The sequence below is a fragment of the Patella vulgata genome, chromosome 2 (genome assembly GCF_932274485.2).
Source record: "Patella vulgata chromosome 2, xgPatVulg1.2, whole genome shotgun sequence".
NCBI classification, from domain to species: domain Eukaryota; kingdom Metazoa; phylum Mollusca; class Gastropoda; family Patellidae; genus Patella; species Patella vulgata.
In genome coordinates, this window is record NC_065880.2 from 34,362,612 (window position 1) to 34,385,221 (window position 22,610).

General features: G+C 34.2%; 1 protein-coding gene across 1 annotated transcript in view; it reads right to left on the bottom strand.

Moving 5' to 3' along the window:
• Positions 1-773: 773 nt before the first annotated feature.
• The window catches only part of LOC126810585 (bifunctional serine/threonine-protein kinase/NEDD4-like E3 ubiquitin-protein ligase), a 39,765-nt gene continuing 17,928 nt past the window's right edge, over positions 774-22,610 (bottom strand). The window contains exons 17-33 of the mRNA XM_050535732.2: positions 22,400-22,540; positions 20,935-21,057; positions 20,092-20,278; positions 19,296-19,514; positions 18,159-18,429; positions 17,555-17,695; positions 17,090-17,216; positions 16,825-16,950; positions 16,171-16,285; positions 15,142-15,301; positions 14,103-14,185; positions 13,490-13,584; positions 11,111-11,248; positions 7,425-7,509; positions 6,638-6,757; positions 4,699-4,803; positions 774-4,017 (exon numbers count right to left, since the gene is read on the bottom strand). Of these exons, the coding sequence (XP_050391689.1) occupies positions 3,811-4,017; positions 4,699-4,803; positions 6,638-6,757; positions 7,425-7,509; positions 11,111-11,248; positions 13,490-13,584; positions 14,103-14,185; positions 15,142-15,301; positions 16,171-16,285; positions 16,825-16,950; positions 17,090-17,216; positions 17,555-17,695; positions 18,159-18,429; positions 19,296-19,514; positions 20,092-20,278; positions 20,935-21,057; positions 22,400-22,540 (2,443 nt within the window). The 3' untranslated portion in view covers positions 774-3,810. The remainder of the gene's footprint in view (positions 4,018-4,698; positions 4,804-6,637; positions 6,758-7,424; positions 7,510-11,110; positions 11,249-13,489; positions 13,585-14,102; positions 14,186-15,141; positions 15,302-16,170; positions 16,286-16,824; positions 16,951-17,089; positions 17,217-17,554; positions 17,696-18,158; positions 18,430-19,295; positions 19,515-20,091; positions 20,279-20,934; positions 21,058-22,399; positions 22,541-22,610) is intronic.

Below are 22,610 nucleotides of genomic sequence, written 5' to 3' on the forward strand. Positions count from 1 at the left end.
TTTGTTTTTTTAATTTGTCCCCTATTCTTAAATGATCCCTTCATGTCTAAAAGATAACTAAATCAACTATAAATTTATTCAGGATTTCATAGAAAACAATTTTGTGTAAATAGGCACAGAAAAATATGTAGATATTTAATAAAATTTCTTAGAATTTAGTTATAATAAAGAGATTGTTGATAATATACCCCTGGGCAAATAAAGCTCATATTAAGTACATTTACTTTATATGAGCTCATATGCATGTACATGTACCTGCCTCTTCCTATATCTACCGGTATTGTCAGTAGTGTGACAAGTTCCTGTACGCCCCGGTGATGGGAACATACTCAATATAATTTTTTTTTAAATTTGGGCAGAAAGAATCTATTGACTTTATGTCCATCCCACTACATCAAAACATTTGCATTAAAAACAAATAAACAAACAAAAACTGGCATATATAATATTAACATAAATTTCATTTTTATAAAAAAATACAATAGATCTAGTATAACAATTGCACTTATTTGTGAAGTATGAAATCATGGGTACATGTATAATAAATAATCACTATGTGTAAACAATATATAATTTACCCCAAACTTCACTATATTACTACCACCAAGAGAAGATAGATTGTCACATTGCATTTAACTGCAAACCATTTCAGTCGAATATTTATGTTTGCAATGCAGCCTAGACAGAACATTATTTCAACACAGTAGTAGGAAAACAACTTTCTAAGTTTCTATGACTCTTTCAACAGCCTTGAAACCCTGGTATTTCTTGGGCAAAACTGACAAAAATGGAACACAATTATTGTCACGTAGATCATATATGAAATATTTTCTTTTGCTAGCAGGTAACCAAGATCTTTCTACAAATAATGAAGATACACAAGGCTAACAAATTAGAAATATATTGTTATGGATAAATACCTCATAGAAAGGTCGGAGATCCATCATTAGAATGGTAAATGATTCAGATTTCAAAACTGAATACCAACCATCACTATAACCATCAAATGGGCTAGGGAACAAGTCATCTATCTTCAAATTATATATATAAATTAAAGCTATAAAAAACATGTTGAATATTCTTATATGGTGATATTCCTTTAAATTACTGTAGTGACAAAATGGCAGTTTTTCAACATCTCCAAACTGCCGATTCATGCCGAGACAGTATTTCAAATATAAATATTGGGATTTAAACAAAGCAATATTTATATCTTAATGGGTATTCATGTAGTTACCAATTTCGCATGTAGTTACATGGCTTTGAACAATCAAAATGTAGTCTAAAATCATGTAGATATCAAAATTAAAATATTTTCAAATCTCAAATAAAATATAGGTATATCACATGTTTAGTAGCATAGGTTACAAAAGCAAACAAAATCAGATCTGTAAGAATCTTCCACAGAATTTTACATTAAAGCTGCCAGTTAAAATCAATTTGAATATGATAAACACATAGCTGAAAATCAAAACCACTTTTTTATAATTTAATTAGTCTGTCTTTTACAGGTGAAAATAAATCAGTAGTACCCACCAAATGGAGCCATAAATAGAACGTCCTGGTAATTCCTCTCAAAACCCCGTTCAGGCTGAGGTAGTTTCATCCTACTTAACTGTCTATATTTGATTATTATTGTTGTTTTATGGGTATTATCAAAGCTCTTTTATTAAACATGCATTATGCAAGAGCAAAATCTGCTTATTAAAAGTCTTTCTTTAGGCCTGAAATGTTATCTAAATTATCAATTAAACATTAATTAACTTATCCAGACCATAATAAACTCTTGATGTCAAGGCTAGCCTTCGATGTTGGCTGGATTAGATTCCTATATGCCGCTAACGGCCGTTGATAATTAAATCAATAAAAGTGGATAATCGAGACTAAGCTGTTTATATTAATGATTTTAGTAATGATGACCGAGACTATGCCAAAATTTCACCCGCTTCTTTCTCGGCTCATAGTGGATCAATTTGACTGAAATTTTCAGCAAATTACCGTTACACTATCTAGTTTTTAACTATTATAGCGAGAACTGTCATCTCGTTATCTTATCTCCCATAATGTATCTTTAAACATTAATTCAGAAAAGTATATTGTTAATGATTAATTACTCCATATCATTAGATACCACTGTAAGCCTTTATATGATTACAGCAAATGTAATTAAATGTCCAATATTCAGCATAGAGACTGAAAAGTAGCAGATATTTGTTTAAAATCATTCACTGTTATTTATAAGCCATCTTAAACTAAATCAACATATACATGTTCATGATCAAATATATCAAGAATATAGGTGGGATGATGTGGTTCGTGGGATGAAACCACCCAGGATGGAGAAGTTGGTGGGTTGAAACCACCTATAATGAAGGGGTTGATGGAGTGGTTGGTGGGATGAAATCACCATGATGAAGGGCTTGGTGTGATGAAACCACCCAGGATGAAGTGGTTGAAACAATCTAAAATGAAGGGGTTGGCATAATGAAACCACCCAGGATGAAGTGGTTGACGGAATGAAACAACCTAAAATGAAGGGGTTGGTGTAATGAAACAATCCAAGATGAAGGGGGTTGGTTGGAGGAAATGACCAGTTTTACTAAAGACTCACTAACCTCAGCAGCATATTTAATTACAAAGAATGTTCCTGATATATTATAATAAGTGTGTGACAGAAAACACATCAAATATATATATATTACAAAATACAAGTATAATGATACTAATCTAATAATATGAAAATAACATCTTGTAATTATGAATTGTGGACAATGATTTATAAATAATGATGATGATGATGATGATGATGATGGTTGTGATTTTGATGATGGTGATATTTTCTATGACTATATACATTTTGATATTATCTGAATTTGTGCACCTCAATAAAAAGTATATGTATAAAAAGAAATTTGTTAAATACTAAAAAACACCCAAAACAATTTACATGGGAATAAGTACACTATGCTCGGCAATACTAAAAGATTTACAAAACTAGTGAAAGACTATGTTGGTAAACACTGCTAATCAAATCATCTAATATTTTATTTACAGTAGAAATATTTATTGTGACATCATCATCTTTGATTTATTACGCATATATGACTATATAAATCATATTGTGCTAATTCGATTGGGGTTGGGTGGTCAAAAGATTTAATAGAGACCCCCTATGTCCAAGTGAATTATTGCAATAAAATTGTACCATATGTTAGTCCCGAAATGACCTAGTTTGTGTTGAGTGAACTATAAACCCCATCCTGTCTCAAGTAGGTTAGATAAACGTTAAAATCAAACAAGGTAACCTTTCCTATAATTTTATGAATTGAAATTGTTTACTATTATTTCAGTTTATGCTGTCAAAACAAACTCAATACACTGTAAATGTAATAAAATGTAGTTTATGCTTTCTTACTGCTAACTCAATATACAGTACATGTAATAAAATGTAGTTTATGCCTTTTCACGGCTAACTCAATACATTACAATATAAATGTTATAATATGTAGTTTATGCTATTTCATACAGTACTTTATGCTCTTTCATGGTAAAATCAATATAAAATACATGTAATAAAATAAAATTTATACTTTCTCATAGCAAATTCAATACAATGTAAATGTTATAATATTATGCTTCTTCATACAGTACATGTAATAAAATGAAATTGATGCTTTCTTACAGGCACAACTAACTCGATATTTCTAACAACATGTATATATTTACATACTTAAATAAATAATGACTGATAATGACTGAATGTATATATTGCTTTAGAATATAAGAATGATTATTACATGCATAATTCATTCATTGTAATGAACAAACTTTACTACTTTTCTGTGATATTGATGAAGCATCACTATTTCTTGGTGTACTGGAATTTCTGGGTGTACTTATATTTCTGGGTGTACTTGTATTTCTTGGTGTACTAGTATTTCTTGGTGTACTAGTATTTCTTGGAGTACTTGTATTAGATAAGCTGCCTTGGTCACTTTGTAGTCGATTTAATTGTTCCTATAAAATAAGTGTTAATTATAGATAAATTCATAGTTAAATGCAATTTCTATACATGCCAAGTTGTGTTTTTCTGGTTTCTGTGTGAATGAATTACATGCTAATTACATACTAGACCAGGTTTGTTATAATTTCATCAGTTCTAAATGTATCATTTTGTAATCAATAAATAGGATTATCGTCATTTACTTTGGTTGAACCACAGTAACACCAAACACCTTTTTATGGCTCAAATGGATATCATAGATTTGTTTGATATGTAAACTTTTGAAATCTAGTAATGATTTGATTGAAATAGATACAAATCTTCTGATTCTCCAGTCATCTGGCCTGAGGACAAAGTGAATAAAAGGATATTGTGTGCTGTCTGAGTCCGATGTAGATGACTGTATAAAGAAATCACTGTATTATACACCTGACAAAATTATCATACTGCTGTACAAGAATAAAACATATTTTGGTATAAGTAATTAATATCCCCTGCTAAAAGTTAATACGGGTGCTTTCTTTCTGTTGCTTCCAGTGAGACTAATGATGGAGCTTTAATTGTTTATTGTAAATAATAAAACATAATGGTTATATCTATAATTGTTTATTGTAAACAATAAAACATATAAGTTATATACCTATAATAAATTATTGTAATTGATTATTGTAAACAATAAAACATAAAAGTAATACCTGTAATTGATGCACTGTTAGTTGATTATTTTCTAATAATGATGATTGATAATCTAATTGTTTTCTTAATCTCTCTACTTCATTCTGTAAACCTTTCTCCCGTTCCTACAATAGTACACATAGATTTATCATTTCTTGTTCACTATCTCACATAAGTAATTATCAGTTATGAGTTGTAATCAGTTAAGACGCAATACCAGTAACTGAATTACAAAGTACTTGAAGGCTTAATGCATCATTTGCATTTTTGCTAAAATATCAAATTTCTCACGACTTAAGAATGCGTTTGTGAGAGAACCATGCAGGGACCGGCACATGGAGGGTGACCGATTTTCACAAGTTTTTTTTATGTATGATGGGTAACCCTTCCAAACCCCACTGTCACAATATTAGATCCATCAAACCATTTTTAGAGCGTAGAAAAAAAATGGAAATTTTAAAACCCCAAAAAGCCAAAAATTCGTCATTTTCAAGCCATTTTTTAATTACAGGGTACAACTAAACTACGGAAACTAGTGAAACTTTATTGGGTAGCAAATATGGTTAGTGAATATATATTCTGAGAGTTTGATGGTATAGGGACTTAGTGCTGCAAGGTACCAAAATAGCTCAATTTAGGTATGTCATTTTATTTTATCTATATCTCACCCACTGCGGGTATATGGAATTTTTTTGGAATGCTGACTGAAAAGGCAATGATCTATAGTATTAAGATCAAGAAAAAAATTGGGAGGCACCCGACCCGATTAGTTGTAAATAATCTCAATTTTCCACCAAAAATAACAATTTTCATAAAAATGATGAAAAAAAACCTGCTTTATTTACACACTGAAAAGTGTAACTGGGCACTGGAAACCAAATCAACATGGGTTCCAGTTCCAGTAAAAACAAGCCATAATAGAAATAGAAATAAACATAAACGCATTATATACTTTCATCAAATAATTCACTATTAAAAAATGTTCAATTATCAAACTACAAATACTCATTACCAGTAAGTATTTCAAATTAAAAAATATTGCTGTACTTTACTATCTATTATCTATCTAATCATCTATCTATCTATCTATCTGTCTAATAAGTATCTAATCATGAAAACTGATCTCACAATTACACCATTAAAATTTTTAAACAATGAAGTTTGAAAAGCTTAATTTACTGTAAGTTCCAAATGAGCTGTTCTTGGTAAATATAATTAATTTCTCTAGAATAATTTTCAATATTTATTAATTCGGCAATATAATCTCATGGTCTAGAAGAAGGATGATAAATTTTGGAACAGCAAATTGTATAAACTAAATATTTGAATCTAGGGAAATTTAAAAAAAAAAAAATGATGCTGTTTTTTTACTCTAAAATGACCATAGCTGGTTCTCCTTAACTACAAGGTTGGTGACCCTCATATTTCATGTGGGGTATACAGGGTACCCAATGACCAAATCTGCAAAGTTTGGCAAATTTGCCTGACACCACTCCTGCCATTTTGTGGTTCTCTCGCGAACTAATTCTTAACACAAGCGTAATATGCACTCAGATTAATTATTTACCATTTGATTATGAATACAAATTCGAAATACCAACACTAGATAAAATATCCCGGCTTGAAGTCGATTTCAGCTAGGCTACCAATAAAATATGTTGGTATGTTATCATGACCGAACAGCATAGACCGATGAAATTTCAATTCATTTAACTTTGTAATAGAAAGATTTTATATGCCCACATTTTCATGTGGACGTATATTTTCGTCGCCCCTGTCCATCTGGACGTCCGTCCATCCACAATTTGTGGACACTCTACAGGTCACAATTCTTATCCAATTTTGACGAAACTTGAAATATAGGTTTATCTTCAAAACATTCTCAGAGAAACTAATAACGGTTTGTCATCTACTAAATATTTTTCAGTAAGATGAAAGTATAAAAGTAGAAGTCATTACCTCAACATGTTTTTGTGCTTCTTGTTTCATCTGTTCCAAACGTGAATGTCTCTCTTCTTCCATATCTTGTATTAATTTTTCAGCCTTCGCTCGCTCTGATTTCATATGTTCTAATTCACTCTTAAATAACAAAATAGTTGTATAATAAACCAAGGTTTTGTTTTAGTTACAAACCTTATGGCTCAACAGTAAGTTTAGCATGCAATTTGGCTTTCAAACACACACATATTATTTGTCTTTACCAAAATGTACACACATGGTAGTTTTTGTTCTAATAACAATCTTTGATATTCCTCAGTAAGTGTTTTTATTTGGTATGCACAAACAAGACTATCTTAAAGTTGCATTATGTAACGTTTAGATAAAGCGCTGGCTTTCTTGCTACAATAGTTCAAATATAGATAATGAAAAATGAATATATTCAAAATTTCATTCAAATTACATTATTTTGGGCAGAGTTATGACTGCTTGAAGATGTAGCATAGATCTTTTATTATCGTACTTGACAAGTCTTGATTATCTGTTTTATCATTAGATGGTTTAATCTTGCAGGTGTTCAAACCTATTTAAATCTCGGCCATCTGATGTTCTAGAGAGTTGATTACAGACTTTTCATGTGAATAAATGTCTAAATATTAATTTATTTAGCATTTGAAGACAAAAGAAAGACCTGCTATGGGCAGATTTAGCTGTTACATAATGCATCTTTTAATAAGGATCCTATTTCAATACCCCTCCCTTAACTTCGTTCAGCTTGGGGTTACAAGGAATAAACTCTATATATTACCAACAAGGCCTCTTCTCTTCGTTTAACAGTTACATCAGATACAAAACCTCTAGCTTCTAACTGATCTTTTAATTCTGGATTAGAGCTGTTATAATATAAAACATTCACCATAATAATATTAATAAAACATATTTGATGCTTGTACAACTTTAGTGACATAATCCAAGGCCCAATAAATAATTTCCAACAATGATAAACTTAGTGATTAGAGCTGAGATTTAAATATTGAGGTAAGTATTTTAAATCTTAATGACAGTAGAGCTGACCGGCGCTATTGCACTTTCGTACCTCTACCAGTTCCCGTGGTCGTAGGAACTTGAAATTATTAGAGGATGTTAAGGGGGACTAGCAATGACCACACACCAAATTTCAGCCGAATCGATCAATAACTTTTTATTTTACTGACCTTTTAATTTCTAACGAGAGAGAACTTCATCTGTTTGACGCCATTTGCTTTGTTTACTATTTAGACTCGAATAACAAGACACTAAGACGGAAACCGACACACTGCACTAGCTGCCTATCTCTGCAGTTCATAAAAATTAATATAATTTTCGTATACTTTAATTTTTGCGCGAAGCCACCATGTTCTATAAAATACTATTTGGTGTTGATCAGTGGATTGGCCTTTAGGTGTAAATATTGCCGTGACCTTGATTTTGACCTTGAGTCTTAACTTCCCATCCATATCAGGGCCTTTGCGTTTATGATTGCCGTGGCCTTATTTCTTACTGTATTTTCAAAGTTAATGTTCGAGGTGAAAGCAGAGACGACGTCCTTCAGAAAAGATAATTGGGTCAAAGTCGTAGGTCAAGGTCATAATACAGAAAACTAAACTCAAACTTTTCAAAGTCATTTTTTGAACATTTGACCTTGACTTACGACCTTGACCCCGTAACCGTTTTCGAAGGCTATCATCTTGGCTTGAATCATGGACGTTTACCTTGGTTCTGTCACACACTGCTCGGTCAGAAAAGGGTCAAACGCAGAGGGGCCGTGTCCGAAAGGAAGTCAATGGGCGTGGTCAATGTGAAAGGTCGTGGTGACCTCCACTAGTCACCGTTAACCATCCGTGACCTTGAACCTGACCTAGTGTCCGAACTTCCCATCCATCTCGGGCCCTTTGCGTTTATGCGTGCCGTGACCTTATTTCTTACTGTATTATCAAAGTTAATGTTCGAGGTGAAAGCAGAGACGGCGTCATTCAGAAAAGATAATTGGGTCAAAGTCGTAGGTCAAGGTCATGTTACAGAAAACTAAACTCAAACTTTTCAAAGTCATTTTTGGGACAGGGCCAGGGTAAACGTCGATGGTTCAAGCCAAGATGATGGGCTTTGAAAATGGTTACGGGTCAAGCTCGTAAGTCAAGGTCAAATGTCCCAAAACTGACCTTGAAAAGTTTGAGTTCAGTTTTCTATAACATGACCTTGACCTACGACTTTGACCCAATTATCTTTTCTGAGGGACGTTGTCTTTGCTTTCACCTCAAGCATTAACTTTGATAATACAGTAAGAAATAGGGTCACGGCAAGCATAAACGAAAAGGGCCCGAGATTGATGGGAAGTTTGGACTCAAGGTCGAAGTCAAGGTCACGGATGGTTAAAGGTGACTAGTGGAGGTCAGCACGAACTTTCACATTGACCACGCCCTTTGACTTCCTTTCGGACACGGGCCCCTCTGCGTTTGACCGTTTTCTGACCGAGCAGTGTGCGACAGGGCCAGGGTAAACGTCGATAGTTCAAGCCAAGATTATGGGCTTTGAAAATGGTTATGGGATCAAGGTCGTAAGTCAAGGTCAAATGTCCCAAAACTGACTTTGAAAAGTTTGAGTTCAGTTTTCTGTAACATGACCTTGACCTATGACTTTGACCCATTTATCTTTTCTGAAGGACGTTGTCTCTGCTTTCACCTCAAGCATTAACTTTGATAATACAGTAAGAAATAGGGTCACGGCAAGCATAAACGAAAAGGGCCCGAGATGGATGGGAAGTTTGGACTCAAGGTCGAAGTCGAGGTCACGGATGGTTAAAGGTGACTAGTGGAGGTCACCACGAACTTTCACATTGACCACGCCTATTGACTTCCTTTCGGGCACGGGCCCCTCTGCGTTTGACCGTTTTCTGACCGAGCAGTGTGCGACAGGACCAAATTAAACGCCCATGATTCAAGCCAAGTTGATAGCCTTCGAAAATGGTTACGAGGTCAAGGTCGTAAGTCAAGGTCAAATGTCCCAAAACTGACTTTGAAAAGTCCGAGTTTAGTTTTAGTTTTCTGTAACATGACCTTGACCTTTTTAACTTTTCTGAAAGACGTTGTCTCTGCTTTGACCTCAAGCATTAACTTTGATAATACAGTAAGAAATAGGGTCACGGCAAGCATAAACGAAAAGGGCCCGAGATGGATGGGAAGTTTGGACTCAAGGTCAAAGTCAAGGTCACGGATGATTAAAGGTGACTAGTGGAGGTCACCACGAACTTTCACATTGACCACGCCCATTGACTTCCTTTCGGACACGGGCCCTTTGCGTTTGACCCTTTTCTGACCGAACAGTGTGCGACAGGACCAAAGTAAACGTCGATGGTTCAAGCCAAGGTGATAGCCTTCGAAAATGGTTACGAGGTCAAGGTCGTAAGTCAAGGTCAAATGTCCCAAAACTGACTTTGAAAAGTCCGAGTTTAGTTTTCTGTAAGATGACCTTGACCTACGACTTTGACCCAATTACCTTTTCTGGAGGACGTCGTCTCTGCTTTCACCTCGAACATTAACTTTGATAATACAGTTAGAAATAAGGCCACGGCAAGCATAAACGCAAAGGGCCCGAGATGGATGGGACGTTTGGACTCAAGGTCAGAGTCAAGGTTACGGATGGTTAACGGTGACTAGTGGAGGTCACCACGACCTTTCACATTGACCACGCCCATTGACTTCCTTTCGGACACGGACCCTCTGCGTTTGACCGTTTTCTGACCGAGCAGTGTGCGACAGGACCAAGTTAAACGTTCATGATTCAAGCCAATGTGATAGCCTTCGAAAATGGTTACGGGGTCAAGGTCGTAAGTCAAGGTCAAATGTCCCAAAAATGACTTTGAAAAGTTTGAGTTTAGTTTTCTGTAACATGACCTTGACCTACGACTTTGACCCAATGATCTTTTCTGAAGGACGTCATCTCTGCTTTCACCTCGAACATTAACTTTGATAATACAGTAAGAAATAAGGCCACGGCAAGCATAAACGCAAAGGCCCCGATATGGATGGGAAGTTTGGCCTCAAGGTCAAAATCAAGGTCACGGCAATATTTACACCTAAAGGCCAATCCATATAGAAAATGGTGGCTTCGCGCAAAAATTAAAGTATACGAAAATTATATTAATTTTTATGAACTGCAGTGTTAGGCAGCTAGTGCAGTGTGTCGGTTTCCGTCTAAGTGTCTTGTTATTCGAGTCGGTTTCCGTCTTAGTGTCTTGTTATTCAAGTCTAATTAGTAAACAAAGCAAATGGCGTCAAACGGATGAAGTTCTCTCTCGTTAGAAATTAAAAGGTCGGTAAAATAAAAAGTTATTTATCCATTTGGCTGAAATTTGATGTGTGGTCATTGCTAGCCCCCCTTAACATCCTCTGAAAATTTCAAGTTCCTACGACCACGGGAACTGGTAGAGGTACGAAAGTGCAATAGCGCCGAGCTGACCTTTTTGTTTTATTTTTGGTTTGTGATCGTAGCTTACTACTGGGTTTTAAACTTTGTGCTGATTTTGGTTTAACAAGAGATGAAGCTGTAGTTTTTCTAGTAGTAGCTGACACAGCATGTCTAGTCAGTGTTGTTGTACTGTAAAATGTATAAAAGATAAATTTAGAAAGTTTAACTTCCCATATATACTATTCAAAAAAAGTAGGGGATATTTGATTTTGGGGGTATAATACTAAAATATGCAAATGACTACGAAAAAAGTCACTATAGAACCTAACAGAAGAAACATTTCCAGTTACATGTGACGCCCAAACGCACCAATAGCTACCGCATGGAATGCAGGTGATGCTTGGGATCATCATGGGGGTCCAACCCAAGATTTGCACGACTCTGACTTTGAATGTTACAGTCATTGTGGCATTGAATTCCAGGGTGGAAACATCAGTTTAATTGTTTTAGTGACCAGAAAACAAATTTTGATATGCGTCGGCTTACCCAAAATGAAAGGTTACGTGCCCTTGGCATGCTACAGATCGGCACAACACAGGCGGTTGTGGCGCGGATGATGAATGTTTCTCAGTCTGTCATAAGCAGGCTATGGTCCAGATACCGTGATACACAATCTGTACAGGACATACCACGCTCAGGTCGACCAAGGGCGACAACTCAAGCCCAGGATCGATTTATCCGTACCTTGGCCTTGAGAAATCGTGTCATCACAGCAAATCAGATCAGCGCTCGTCTTCAAACAGACACTGGTGTGAGAGTGAGTGGCCAGACGATTCGGAATCGACTGCATAGGGGTCACCTTCGCGCCCGACGTCCTCGCGTGATCCCTTGTTTGAGAGATCATCACATTCAGGCAAGACGTCGTTGGTGTAGGGATCGTCAACACTGGGATAATCGACGCTGGAGCAATGTGATGTTTTCAGATGAGTCAAGGTTCACTGTTGATTTTTTGGACAGACGTAGGAGGGTGTGGCGTCGTCGAAACGAGCGCTTCCAAGACGTTAACGTCATCAGACATGATCGATTTGGGGGTGGTTCTGTTATGGTGTGGGGAGGCATCACTGTTGCTGGAAGAACGGCTTTACATGTTGTTGCAGGGCGTGTTACAGGCCAGTACTACCGGGACAACATCTTGGCAGTCCATGTTGTGCCGTTCGCACGACGTCATGGCCGCCGTTTCATCTTCCATGATGACAACGCAAGATGTCACAGGGCCAGGATCGTTACAGGTTACCTCCAACAACAGAACATCACCACATTACCTTGGCCAGCACTGAGTCCCGACCTCTCCCCCATCGAGCATGTCTGGGACATGCTTGGACAGAGGTTACGTCAACGTCAACAACGTCCTGCCAATGTCCAAGAACTTGCTGCTGCGTTGCAACAGGAATGGGACAATCTGGACCAAAATGACCTTAGACGTCTCATTAGGAGTATGCCACGTCGGATCAATGCTTGTTTGGCAAACAGAGGAGGATTTACCCGTTACTGACTTGGTTGTGATGCTGTGGTAACTTTGCTGTTTGACCCCGGGTATCATTTTACCCTTATAATGGTCAGTCTGTGCCTTACTTAGTCTAACGATCATTTGGAATAAATCGATGAATGTGAACTTCATTTCATTTTGTCATTTGTTTCTTCGTCAGTTTCATTAGGTGACTTTAATAACACTTAAAAATCAAATATCCCCTACTTTTTTTGAATAGTATATGATATTTTTTTGAGATACATACTGTCCATTAAAGATACATTATGGGAGATTAGATTGATAGCTGACAGTTCTCACTATAATAGTTAAAAACTAGATAATGTAAAGGGAATTTGCTGAACATTTTAGTCAATTGATCCACTCTGAACCAAAAATTTAGCGATTGAATTTTCGACCTAGCCTCAATCATCATTACTAAAGTCGGTACGATAAAGTCGGTACGATTATCCACTTCATGATTCAATCATGAATGAAAGTTGAGCAGCAAATCGTATCCTAATCCAGTAAATATCTATCGCAGACTAGCGATGACATCGAGAGTTGATTATGGTCTGGATAAGTTAATTAATGTCTTATTAATAATTTAGATAACATTTCAGGCCTAAAGAAAGACCTACAATAGGCAGATTTAGCTGTTGCATAATGTATGTTTAACTTCTGATTCTTAATAACAAGTACAAACTATTGTTCTAATGAATAATAAATAAGTGCTGTGCATGAGACAAGGTATGCATACTATTTTCAGAACAACTAATAACACTTCTCATTTTGGTAAATTCTGGTATTTAACATTTGTTTGTTGATCATTTTGATTACATTTGGTTTGATGAAGGATTCAGTATAGAGATATAAATTGTAATCTTAATAATCAGTAGACATACCTTTTACCGAGAGTAGGTTCACTAGAACTACTGTCATATACTGCTCCATCAGTACTGTTATTAGATAAAGTACGACTTCTACTATATATAACATCCTGTATTATTATACATAAATATAATATCAGTACTATTATTAGATAAAGTACGACTTCTACTATATATATCATCCTGAATTACTATTAATATACATAAATATAACATCATCAATCTTGTTCATAAAATATACAGGTGAAAAAATAACCACATGAAATGAAATGTGGTTTAACATTCTACTTTTCTGCACCAACTGGGCTAATGAAGAAGGCATACAATCATATGAAATCCAACCATCAAGGGTTCTTTTATGTGAAACACCAATGTGAACACTTGACCTCAGTTTTTCATTCCATCAGCCCTCCATCCCGCACTACTGACAAGGGAAACCACGCTGGGTAATCCAGGGGAACTTTCTCAGCCCAAGCCTGGTTATTGAGCCAGCGCCTTAACCACAGGATGTAATGAAATCAGTTTGTGACTGGTGTGATAAAGCCTAAGTTAAAGAGGGATTACCAGGGTTGGAGAAAGATAACACTTACATAATATGATCTATTGCAAGTTATAATGGTTTATATACCTGAGATGATTTATCTTTATCTCGAGGTGTTTGTAAAAATTTCTTGGCTTCTTCCAGTCTTTTTCTACTTTCTGTTCCTTTCACTATCAAAGATGAGTATTAATTATTGAAAAGTCATTTTATTGTAAAAAAAAAACCCCAACACATTGCAAAGGAATATTTTAAAGTATAAATTATGAATTAACATAAAGTCTGGAGGATACTCGATTGAATATTCCTAAATTGAATTCTTTCAAACCCCAATAATGTGTCATGGGAGCTAATTCAGAATGTGAATTTATCAGGAATCACAAAAAAACAGATAGATCTTCACAAGATATTTTTAAAAAATCTCATATCAATAAAGTTATATTTTCCAATTGGAACGACCATCTAGATCATTAAATTCTAAATCTTTCTATTAAAAGGTCTATAAAGCTTAAAATGAATAAATAATTAGTCCAAGGACCTTAATCTGACCATATATTATACAATCCATGGTAATGTGTACATTGCAGATTTGCTTGATGATAATATACACAAATATGCTCCATTCATATTGGGTTGAGCAACGTTGTTGGAACAAATTTGAATAAACATCATCCGGAAACATATCTATCAATATAAGGCGATACAAAAAAAAAAAAGAATTCTGGTTCTCAGAAAATGTTTTTAAAAAATCTGAAGCAGGAGGTTTTTATTTCATCAAAGGATCACTAATGGGCAATACATTTATCACATGATGCTGTTTTTAGAAATGTAGGTTTATCCAGTATCATCCATGATTGGCAGTTACATTTATCAGGGTTGCATAATTGATAAATTAACCTACAGTACATTTCAAATTTTGTTATAGCTTTGCTTGATGTAAATGGGGGAAATATTTCCATGAGGTTTTTGAAATAGACACAGGTCTTGCAGCTATCTTTAAGTGACGCATAATTGAGAACCAAAATATTTTTTTTAAATGGCCTAAGTTGTACTATCCAAATCTACTCCTTCAATATGGGCCTTGGGGTTAAATAACTTTACTTTAAAAATAAATATAAGACTACTGTACCTAAATTGAGTTCTTTATTAACTTGTATACTAGAGAATGAACTATCCACCATTCCTCTACGTAGCTCATCACTACTAGATGGATCACTGGTATCATCAGCTTCATATACTATAGCATCTTCATCACAATTATCTAATTCATCTTTTAACCATGCTGGTATCTGTTAATACACAACACAAAAATAATATCTTACTTACACATACACCTGGACATGTAACCAACATCAATATGTCATTTTACTGGTAGTATTTATAGGATGTTAAAGATGCATTATGTAAGATTTAGATTAACAGCTGGCAATAATAGTTTCACAAGCGGTTGTCATGACCTCTATCTAGAGGGCCCACAGTCTAAAAACATGATTTTCCTTACAATCAGAGGCCATAATCGGAGAAGTTATGGTCCGATAATCGCCAACATCTAATATAAAGGAACCAAGATCTTTGAGCTATAAACACACATTTTAAGTTCAATCAAAATCGGATAAAAATTGTGACCTCTAGAGTTTCCACAAACCAAAAAACGTGATTTTTTTCGAAAATCTGGGGCCCTAATCCATGACGTTACATGTATATTCCTATACATGCCAATATCCAAAGGAACAGAGATCTTTGGGATATAAACCTAGAAGTCAAGTTTTGTCAAAATCGGATAAAAATTGTTACCTGTAGACTGTCCAAAAACAAAATGTCAATGAACAAAATGTCTAATAAACAAAAGGGCTGGATTATGAAATATTATTAAATGAACTTGGGCTTCAACATCATATCTTTCTGAACCAACACATCTGGCTATTGAAGATAGGCATGTGTTATGCAAAATGAAATGCAGTTTAACATCCAACTTTTCTACACCATCTAGGCTGATGGGGAAATTTTACCCTGACAGCTGCACTACAGTTTCTCCTTGACAGATCCAGGCACCACAGACAAAGGGAACCCAGGCTTGAACTTGAATATCCTGAAAAACTTTCTCAGGTGTGGGATCTTTTCTTCACTTTAATTATTATAAGAGTAAATATAAACTTACTGATCCTTGTGAATCAATTTCTGATGCTTCTGATGAATATTCATCACCACCTTCTCTACTTGATGCTGATACTTCCCTAGTACCATCAGGGAATACTGTCATATTTAACCTTCTCCTGTTAAATATTAATATTATTAATCTATATTTATACTTTGAACTGAGAGATCTTTTGAATTAATTAAAAGGTCAGATAAAATCGCACTAGATACACATATTTAAAACCACAATAAATATATGGTCATAAAAAAAGTATTTGTTTGTCAGATACTGCTGATTCACTTAGAAAGGACTGCATGACCCACTTTAATTTTTTTTTAAAAATATAAACATTTTATTTTCTTTGATTACCGCTCATGTTTACTCATCAGAGGTGAGAAATGGAAGGAACATTATTAATATGTCATTATGTAAGTAAATTCCTATAAACAGATGAGATAAATGTGGACAGTTGATATGTAATATTTGTGAGAAGAAATTTAGCCCATTAATGATCCGTTGACAAAACAGAAACAAAAAAATAAGAAACATCGCTAACTTTTTAAAAATTGCTTGAAGGACTTTCTGAGAACCAGAATATGTTTTTTGTATAGCTTAAGATGAGATTACCTAATAAAAAATATGAAATTTCAAATCAGCAAAAATAGTGAACTATACCTCAAACTTCTCTTTTTCAATGTTTTACGTCTGGGTGGAGGTGCAGTTGTCTCCACTTGAATAAATAAATTTTCCCCATGACAGAAAAAATTACCCAACAACACCTTTTCATTTACTTGCTTTATACTGTAAAATAAAAAAGATGTGAAATAATCCCATCAATTCTGTTACATGAATAAGCCCAACAACAAACTCTGTGTGTGAACCTCAATAGAATTACATCAAAGTACAAAACAATACAAACAATGACAAAACTTATTCTAACCGTATCAGTTCTTTAGGTTCTAAGAGTATAACTGAATCGTCTTTAGTTGAATCTTTTTCTTTGTCTTTTTCTTTATCTTTAACATTTTCTCTACTACCAGCACTTAAAGATCTATGAGGAACACTACCTGTTAATACAGATTATCAAAATATAAGATGTGGCAATATATAAAGAAACAAAACAACTTTTGCAATTATTGTCTTCTTGATAGTCAAAGTTTCGAAAATAAACCAGAGCTAATTTACCTGATGAAACTTACTAAGACCTGTTTAAATTGATTAAAACCTGATGAAACTTACTAAAACCTGATTAAACTGAATAAATCCTGTTCAAACTGAATAAAACCTGATAAAAGTACTAAAATTTAATACAAACTTATAGGCTCTTAAACTCTTAGAAAACATGCAAAAGCATGTTAGCTAAATACTGAAGAAACTTGGGAATTTAAAACCTAAAGAAACTTACTGAGTGGTCTAAATCCTGATGAACTATCACCAGCTGAAGAAGGAGCACCACTATCAGCTTGTGATAAACTTTCACAACTAATCTGTCTTTTAGCTGTTTTACTTTCAGTATCTTCTGTTGTACCATCTAGCATTACACCACCTGAATTTAATTAATATAATGTTGTTTTATGATTTTCTTACATTTATTAAAATTTATCTTAGTTTTTAAAAATATCAAATATATGTGATAGTTAATCTCAACCCACATCAAGATTCTTGTCTTGGATCAACCCACCTAACAACACAACTACCCTGATCCTGCTAGATAACAACCATATAATAAAGGATAATACTAAAAGTGATAAAAATATAGTTTAGTGATCAAAATGGCATGACATGGAAGCAACCGGAGAGTATTGTCAGTCCTGAACGTAACGAATTGACAGAATTGTAATCGAGTGATGATGCATTCGTTGTAGCCCGAAATCCACCTTTTCACTTGATTGTCACTATTTTTGGGATTGAGAGAATTCAATTCTGGAACGTTCAATTGAGTATTGTCTTAGTATCTTCCAGTTTCAACAGTGCATGACTAATTAAAACTATTAAAAATCAAGACTTACTATCATGTGGAATATCACCACCAGTATTACTAGTAACACTAGCTGTAGATGATTGTCTATGATGACCTTTAGCGGTAGTTGGTCTGGGCGTTATATTCTCTATTTTAACATCATCTTTAGCTGTATGTGAATTATTAGATAGACTACCATTAGTGCTAGAACGACTAGTACTATCATCTAATGTACTAGGTACTGTATATCTTAATCCCCAGTAATATAATTCATGATCTTTAGTACTGGCTACAGTAAAATGTTCTCCACACAGCACTTTCTGAAAACATAAATCTTGTATTATATACTCTTCAAAAAAAGTAGGGGATATTGAAATGCCAATACCTATGCAGGCTGTGATATGATAAATAGTCATGGACACTTGACATGCTTTGAGAGTATGTTCACAGATGAAGAACTTATCGCCCCAACAGAACCACTTCAAGGAAGGGTTGATGAAAACTGCCGCATGCTGGTTTATCCTATCCATGTTTGCTTTCCTATCGGTTCTTGCATAAGATTTACTGTTAAGAGTATCTTTCCTTTAGTGTGTTACCTTTAATTTGATCAGGAGACGTGTTCATCAACGTCAACCGACAACACTGCAAGAATTGGCAGTGGCACTGCAAAAGGAGTGGGTCAGATTGCCCCAAATCGTGATTGGACGGTTGATTAGGAGCATGCCACGACTAATTGCTGAATGTCTGACGATTGGTGGAGCAATTACTCATTATTAAGACAAAAAACGTCCATTTTCACTTTTGACAGTGTATCTCTTTGCAAGTGAAATGGGGCCGTCAGATAAGCTGCCCATATGAACTGTTTATGTTCATGCGTAGGCATTCGGCCTGTTATTAACATACACTGGTTACCTCTAATAAAAACAGCAGTGCATTTCCGCAATTTTGTATTGTTTCTGAATATCCCCTTTTTTCTTTTTTAAGAGTATATAACAAAGTTTATTGGAATGAATGTATGAATGAATAAATGAAATGGGATTTAACTCCTACTTTTCTGTAACAACCAGGCTAATGAAAACCTGCATTAAGCCATACAGTGTGGTATGAGGGAAACTTTAACCAGACAACACTCAAGGATTCTCATATCTATATCTCACTTATATATAAACTAACTCAATGTACTCACATTAACAGATTTATCTGCCAGAGTTTTAACTTCAACTGGTGCATTAGGTGCTTTAGTATTTCCAGTACCTAGTTGACCTTCAGAGTTTCTACCAAACATATAAACATGACCTGATTCTACTATAACAGCTGTATGATGTGATCCCATTGATATATCTATAACACGATGTCTAGCTAACACACGTACTGCTGTTGGTATATTTCTACCTTCAACTTCAGTCTATAAAATAACAGACAATATTCATAAAGACACATTATGTAAGATTTAGATAAAGAGCGGACCATTCTTGCTATAACAGTTAATAAAGATTCAATTAAAAACGCATTATGTAAGATTTGGATAAAGACCTGGCCATTCTTGCTATAATAGTTTAAAAATAGATAATGAATAATGGATATATTGAAATTTCAGTCAAATTACTTTATTCTGAGCAAAGTCATCACTGTTTGAAGTTTTGACAAGAAATAGCCCCAATTGTCTTGATTGTCAAGTACCACTGCTACTATAAAAAAAAGTCTTGATTTTCAGTCCTTAAATCAGGGGTCTCCATAAATGACGTCCATATCAAATAATGAAGATATGGTGGGCATTGTCTAATCCAATCAATATCTAAGACCCCACATTGTCTAGAGAGTTAATTAGGTGTTTTTCATGTTAATAAATGTCTAAATAATAATTTATATAACATTTGAAGTCATAAAAAGACTGTAATACTTACACTGATTTAGTTCTTTTAGAATCTATTGAAATAGTTTTGTTAAATCAATCTCTGAATAAAGTAATTTGTCATAATTACCTTTGTAAATATATTTTTCATTGCCATAAGAAAACCCTGTCTGTTGTTCAGACCTAATTTATTATTTTCATTTCTTCCACAAGCAAAAACCCCTCCAACATCTGTCAGAAACATTGTCCCATCCACACCACAGCGGACATCTTGGAACATTACTGCATCTTCAATTGTTACCAGCATAGGTTGACAACTAATAGAGAAGGAGGGAAAAAAATCAAAATTAAAGATGCATTATGCAAGATTTAGATAAAGAGCTGACTGTTTTTGCTATAATACTTCAAAAATACATTGTAGATAATGAAAAATAATTCAAAATAGATAACGAAAGATCAGTTGCATGCAAGGCAACAAAACATACAGCCACAGCAGCAAAATTGTCTTAACAGTCACCAAGGGTTGCCTCATAATTATTCTTTAGTGGGTAATGGGGGGCATTTACAAGACACTGATATCAATTTCATAAATATCAGATTATAATTTTTGTCATTTAGTTCTAAAAAATGAAGCTAGGGCCTCAACTCTAGAAAAAAGTTACAGAAATTGTTGAGATTCGACAGATTTTTTAGATTAACTAATTTAAATATGCATATAAATTTCATACAGATAGGATGATAACTTTTTCCATTCGATCGTTCACATATAAAAGCCATAATTCTAGAAGAAATTGCTGAATTTCAATAGGTATTTTCGTTTTAATAAATAAAGACCTGCAAAAAGGTATCTATAGCTTTTACACAAGGCATCTTTAAGGATCAAGATATATCTTGTATGAGAGTCATGAATTGTACAGAGTGACTAGAGTCATGATTTGTAATACAATTTATTTCAAAATTTCATACAACTTACTAATTTTCTTCATCTCCAAGCCCTAGTTTCCCATCTAACCCTTGACCCCAAGTAAAAATTTGACCTCTACTGCCAACAGCAGCTACATGATGTGATCCACAAGACACGGCAGCAACATCAACCCTGCGATAAAATAAGTTACAATGTAAAAAAACAAATTAGATTAGACACATACAATTTTATTAAATCTCTATTCGAAATTAATATAAAGAATTAATATAAAGAAAACTATGTACATATATTATTTATATAGTTTCAATCAACAAAAACTACCCCCAGCTATTAGAGCTTTATCATCCAGAATGATAAGGTGCTTAGATCTGCTTGTAATATACAATGCTGAGAGAGACAGCAATATTCTAGGTTATATATATCAACTTTCAAGAAACTTTTAAAAACAGAATATTTTCATATTAACTATCAAAATTAAACTTATGTTATATTTTGTGTATAAAACGTTTGTGTATGTCTTTAATTTTGTTTTACGTATGGTTTAATGGTTGAGAGCAAGACATTAAGTAATATTTTAATACTGTACAAGGCGTTAGCCGATTGATGTTTCAATATATTACCCAATGTCTTTAGCTCGAGACCATTAAACAACTTAAAATACAGACACTATCTCGCACGTGCTTTTCAATGAAATACGTCATGCGAGTCCAATATTTCATCTAGTATAGATAATGTACAATTGGCAAGTTGCCCGTACATTATTGGAAATAATGGTATACCAACATCAAAGGATGACGTCACATCTGTATTTTACTTGTACTTATTGTTTATGTTACATTCTTTGTAAAGCGCCACAGACCACTCAAACTGACTGAATGATCAGCATTCTATAAAATGATTATTATTCGACGTTATTAATGTGTACAGATGGTATTAATTACCTAATGCTTTTGACAGCTGTGAAAGAATTTCAATCATAGGTGTCAAGTATTCAATATATTTCATTGTTATGGATCAGTATTGCATATTCTGTATATATCTTTCTACAATAAACATGTATCATTTGCTTGATAAAGGCGAGAGTATTCTTGTTGAAACTTGTATAGTAATTGTGTATCCATAAAATTGTACCTTGTGTTCACATAATAATATTAGTGGAGATGCAATTAAGACACATTATGTAAGATTTAGATAAAGAGCTGGTTGTGCCTGCTATAATAGTTCAAAAATAGATAATGAAATATGAATATAAAGAAAAATTTCAGTCTGAGCATAGTTATGATAACAAGTCTTGATTTTCCATTTTAACGAAGATGTGGCAGACATTGCCTATTCCACTCAATATCTCATCCATACGATGTTCTAGAGAGTTGCTAATGGGCTTGTCATGAGTATATAAATAAGCTACGAAAAAGACCTGCAATAGGCAGAATTAGCTCTTACATAATGCATCTTTCAAACTGCTAAAAATTCTTATTTTACAGCTTACTGATATAAATCATGGACAACATACCGTAATAAGCCTTCTATTAATCTTGGTTTATAAGAATCAGTCCAATCACCATGTCCTAAACATCCTGTAGATCCTTGACCACATGTTAATACTAGACCATTATCACTTATAAATATACTAAACCCATCTCCACAACATGCTCTGTAGTATAAATAATTATATCAGTTTTAACGTGTATCAAAAAGTAAAAATTACAAAATTATGAAAATGA